The 5498-nt window shown below is 45.5% G+C and overlaps 1 protein-coding gene across 2 annotated transcripts in view; it reads left to right on the plus strand.

Moving 5' to 3' along the window:
- Positions 1-725: 725 nt before the first annotated feature.
- The window catches only part of AMZ2 (archaelysin family metallopeptidase 2), a 15562-nt gene continuing 10789 nt past the window's right edge, over positions 726-5498 (plus strand). Inside the window, exons 1-3 of one of the 2 annotated variants that reach the window (XM_006833603.1) lie at positions 726-1008; positions 1765-1938; positions 2017-2145. In XM_006833603.1, the coding sequence (XP_006833666.1) occupies positions 726-1008; positions 1765-1938; positions 2017-2145 (586 nt within the window). The remainder of the gene's footprint in view (positions 1009-1764; positions 1939-2016; positions 2146-5498) is intronic. The other variant, XM_006833604.1, reaches the window with a different exon arrangement.

Genomic DNA, 5498 nt, shown 5'->3' on the forward strand with positions numbered 1-5498 from the left:
GATACATATTTTCCAAGTGGCCCTAATGAGTCAGTTCAGAATGTTGTCATTATTACTCAAAATGAAAGGGAAATTGGATTATCACATCATGCTGTTGTTAGTAGTTACTAGTCTTTATAGTGGGAGCGGTTTCCCTGTGAAATGAAGAAATGAGTCTTGATTTTCTGTTCAGGTTCTCAGATGTCCTCCCCAGGAAATTGATTGGAAATTAGCATTGAGCAATTGCTTTTTTTGCTTTCTATTACAGGGCGGAATTAGAGAGATAGATGGAAGGGCAGGTTGTTGTTTTTATGTGCCATGGAGTCGATTCTGACTCAGCGACCCTGTATAGGGTTTCCGAGGCTGTCAGTCTTTATGGGAGCAGAAAGCCTTATCTTTCTCCCATGGAACAGCTGGTAGTTTTGAACTGCTGACCATGAGATTAGCAGCCCGATTCGTAACCACTATGCTACCAGAGCTCCTTGGAGGGCAGGTACATTAAAGCTACTACCCAACAGTGCAGTGGAAGAAAGGCCTGGCGGTCTGCTTCCGTAGAGACTGCAGCCAAGAGAACCCCTTGGAGCCGCTCTGCTCTGTAATGCATGGGGTTGCCGTGAGTTGCAATGGACTCAACATCAATGGGTTTGATTTCTTGGTTTGATAGAGGGCAGGTAAGTTAAAGATAGCTCTCTAGACATGGTTTTGCATTTTCTAATAGACTTATTTGTGGGTTTTTTTTTTGGTAGATGCAAACCATACGACACTCTGAACAGACACTGAAAACAGCGCTCATTTCAAAGACCCCAGCACTTGTGTCTCAGTATGAGAATTTCAACGCGGGGGAACGGCGCCTGATGAACGAAGCCTTTCAGCCAAACAGCGCTCTCTTTGGACCCATTACCTTGCATTCAGAATCAGATTGGATTACCTCCCACCCCGAGGCCCCCCAAGACTTTGAACAATTTTTCAGTGATCCTAAAAGGAAGACCCCATCTCCAGAAAAATGCAATATCTATATACAGTCTATTGGTACATATTGATAATATATTCATTTTGGAGTCCTGGTCTGGCGCTGTAGGATAGGCACTGACTGAAAGGTCGGTTTGAATTGCAAGGCCAGTGGTTCAAACTCACCAGTCACTCCTCAGAAGCCCTATCCAGGGTTGCTATGAGTTGGAATCGACGCAACAACACTCAACAACAACAACAATGTATTCATTTTGGTTTGGTTTTGCAATGATGCTGTTGTTGGGGAGAGTTTGGGCAGCAGTTGGTCTGGTTTAAGTGGGCGTTTGTTTTGGTCTTACGTGATTACGCTGTGTGGTAATTTTTGATATTGGTTACAACAATAGGTGCTTTGTAGCTAACCCTCTGCCACTGAGTCAAATCCAAGTCAGAGCGACCCTATAGATACAGGAGAACTGCTTCTTAGGGTTTCTCAGACTGGAACTCTTTATGGGAGTAGGCACTCTTGTATGGCGAGTGGGTTTGAGCCACCAACCTTGCAGTTAGCAGCCCAATGTTTAACCTACTTTGCTACCAGGGTGCCCTTTTTGTAGTTGAACTAACTGTAAAGAGGATGTTTTGTTTGTCTGTAGTTCATATTAACATTGATGAATTTTACTGATTGATCCTATGATAAGGGTATATTGAAAAATCATGGTTGTTAAGTGCCGTCAAGTTGGTTCCTACTTGTAGTGACCCTGTAATTTATAGACTGGGGTTCAAAGACCGAATATTTTCATCCTCTTAAATTGTGTTTTAAATTTTTCTTGGCCGTTATAGGATCTCTAGGGAACACCAGGATAATTAGCGATGAGTATATTAAATGGCTGAAGGGCTACTGCGAAGCCTTTTTCTATGGCTTGACCGTCAAACTCTTGGAGCCTGTTCCTGTTTCTGCAACCAGGTGTTCCTTCAGAGTCAATGAGAGCACACAGAATCTTCAGATTCACGCAGGTGAGGGGGTAAAGGAAACACATGTAGAGATAAATATGCAAATGATATGTATGTTAACATGCACTGCTTTTTAAACAGGGGACATCCTGAAATTCTTAAAAAGGAAGAAACCAGCAAATGCCTTCTGTGTTGTGGGAATAACAATGATCGATCTTTACCCACGAGATTCCTGGAATTTTGTCTTTGGACAAGCCTCTTTGACAGAAGGTATTTTTTTAAAGTACTGTCTTACTGTGTTTTTTGGTAAAAGTTTATATAGCACATTTTGTTGTTGTTAAGTGCTGTTGAATTGGTTCCGACTTACAGTAACCCGACCCTGTGTAGGGCTTCTGAGGAGTGGCTGGTGGGTTTGAACTGCCGGCCCTGTGGTCCCATGCTGAGCCTACAGCACCACACCAGGACATGCCCAATGTTTGCCATGCAGGGTTCCTAATCAGACCGTTTGCCTCTTCTCCATGTCTCTTCTCCCCACTTTTCTTTTTCTGCTCTGCTTTCTCTACTCTCATTCCTCGATGTTTAGGGCCAGCTCAAAGGGGAAAAGACCAGTGAACTGGGGATTGTCCAGTGACCTTCTGAGGAGCCCTGGTGGCTGCCAACAGACAGGTCTGGGGCTTAACCCACTCGGCAGCTCCATGGGAGGAAAGATATAGCGATTTGTTCTTTTCTCGTTAAGATGACAGTCTGTGGGGCAAACAGGGCCACTGTGAGCTGGCACACAACGGCAGGCTCCAGGAAGGGACTGAGAGTTAGGATATCTCAGGGTGTGGCTTAGCCGCTGAAGGAGCTGGGGAGTCCTGGAGCCTCTTCCCACTGACTCCTCCATCGTGGATTCTCCATCTCTAGGTGGTCTGTAGAGACCTTGTCCGCACACGCTCTCGGAGATGGGGGTCCTTGTTGTCTTCCTAAAGTCTGTGGTGTGAGCCAGTTTTTAGCCGAAGCTTTCCCCTTTTTAAACTTTTTATTGTGAAATGAGTGAAGGTTTACAGACAAGACCATCAGTTTCCCATTCAACAAACCACACACTTTGTTTCATCTCGGTGATTGCAATCCCCTCCCTGCAACAACAGTTAGCCAGCTTAGCTTCCTCCCTGGGCTTCCTACTTCCGTTCTACTCTCCTTCCCATCCCTTCTCAACTTTGTCCTTAGGAAACTCTGCCCTTTTCATTTTGAAGGATTGACCATCCCATGGTGAGCATACCTTGCCAGTGTTGTTCCCACTGTATCTACTGCTTGGCTGAAAATTGGGCCATGAAAGTGAGTTCCTTTCCAGACCTGAAGGGTGAACGAAGGCTATAGTTTCACGTTCCTCCAGTCTCTTTCTGACCAGTAAGCTTGGTCTGTTTTTTAATGAATAATTTTGCATTTCGTTTCACATTTCTCTCCCACTCTATCCAGGACCTTCTAATGTGGTCCCTTTCGGAGCCGTCGATAGTGGTAGCTGGGCACCGTCTAGTTCTTCTGGTCTCAGAGTCATGGAGACTGATGTCCACATGTTTCATTAGTCCATTGGACTCATTGGCTTTTCAGTTCTCATCACTCTTCTTTTTTCTGCACATGGAGAGACCACTAGCTAGCTGCATGGCTACTCATGACCTTTTAAGATCCCAGACACTACTCACCAGAATAGGATGTAGAACATTGACTTTGTGGACTGTGTGATGTTAGTTGATCATGGTGTCCCCTGAGACTGTGGGCCTGAACCCCAGACCCAGCAGCTCATGCCTTAAGATATGTCATAATATCTAAGAAGATTTCATCATTTTGCCTGCTGAATGCGCCACCACGTTCATAGTCGTGTTTGCAAGAAATACCTAAATACCCATATACAGATTCCCGTTTCTAACTCCTCTACACTTGTGGGTATGTCCCCACCCTTCCTCCCATACCCATGCACACTGTGTCTCTCTGTCCATGTACCTCCCCACAGAGCACTGTTGTTCCAAGGCTGTGTATAGCTCACTGTTTGGCTGTGGTGGCATACTGGTTACAAGTCAGCTTGCTAACCTCAAGATCGGCAGTTCGAAACTACCAGCCATTCCATGGGAAAAAGATGAGGCTTTCTGCTCCCGTAAAGATTTACAGCCTCAGAAACCCTGTCCAGAGTCGCTATGAGTCAGAACCGAATCCACGGTGTATCACCACCATCACCTTTTAGCATTTGTATACCTCCCTCCACCCCCATTTTTAAAATTTACCTGGTAGAGATGGAAACAAACGCTTTCTTCATTGATCCAGATATTTTAAAATGTCTCATGAATTTGAATGTATCAGGGAACTTTACCTAGGATATTTTCTGTTTTCACCCTTCTCCCTGCCCCCACTCCCTTTTAAAATGGTGGTGGTGGTGGTCTGCCGTGGAGTCGGTTCTGACTCATAGTGAACTCTGCGCAGGGTTTCTGAGGCTGTTAATCTTTATGGGAGCAGAAAGCCTCATCTTTCTCCTGTGGAACTGCTAGTAGTTTTGAACTGTTGACCATAAGGTTAGTAGCCCGACTCGTAACCACTACACTACCAGAGTATGTGCCCTAAATACTGGAGTCCTGGTGTAGTGCTGTAGGACACGTACTCTACTGCTGACCACCAAGTTGATAGTTGAAACCCACCAGGCTGCTTCCTGGAAACCCTCCACACGGTTATGAGTTGGAACAAACTCAACAACACAACAATAATGGCGAAGGTGCATGTCCTGAAAGAGATGCTGTAAGATAGAGGATTGCCTTGCCATGCAACAAGACAGAGTCTTAGCGGATGTCACCTGCTCTTCCCCATGTTGATACAGGTTGGCATTTTCAAATGGAGGAAGATTTGTTTTAAAAGAAACCAGTCTTCTATTTGTAGGTGAGTCGTTGTTAAGCACTGTCACGTGGGTTCTAACTCACAGCAACCCTGTGGAGGGTTTCCAAGGAGTTGCCTGGTGCATTTGAACCGCCAACCTGGTGGTTAGTGCCACACTGATGACCATCATCTTACCCAAAGTCTTTGGGGTGGAATATGTCCAGTCTTGTTTGGCCAGAGGTGGTCCCTTGCGGGAGGTTGTGTTGATTCTTAACTGCCAGAGTGTCGCCTTTTCCTCAGTTCCAAATTGTTTCTGGTATCAATCGACACTTTCCAAGGGAGGGCTGAGAAACCTTTTTTGGGGGTCACATTGTCTTGGACACACTTAGACTCTGAGTTCAATTGTGTACAATATTCTTACCACCCCTCCCCTGCAATTGCTTTAATTACTTTTGACTGACAACTGCAGGCACGGCTGGATAAATGTGGTTGTATCAGCAGGCAGAGTTATAAAGCAGCCTCTTACGTTGTAGAGTGAGGTGTGCATCAAATTGTGTTCCTCTCATATGCAAAGACGTTCCTCTAGATGTAACCGGCACATGAAGTCTGTGACTGGAGTGTCTATTCTGGTCACTAGATACAGCTAAGCAACAGAGTTGTAGTTCAAAGTGGGGTGGGGGCAGGGAGAGGGGAATAGGTTTCAGTGTCTGAAGGGCTCTGAAACTAGCACAGAAGCAGCTCTTGTAAACTCGGCCATGTCCTCCTCCCCAGGTGTCTCCTTCCTG

The sequence above is a fragment of the Chrysochloris asiatica genome, unplaced genomic scaffold (genome assembly GCF_000296735.1).
Source record: "Chrysochloris asiatica unplaced genomic scaffold, ChrAsi1.0 scaffold00007, whole genome shotgun sequence".
Taxonomy (NCBI): Eukaryota; Metazoa; Chordata; class Mammalia; order Afrosoricida; family Chrysochloridae; genus Chrysochloris; species Chrysochloris asiatica.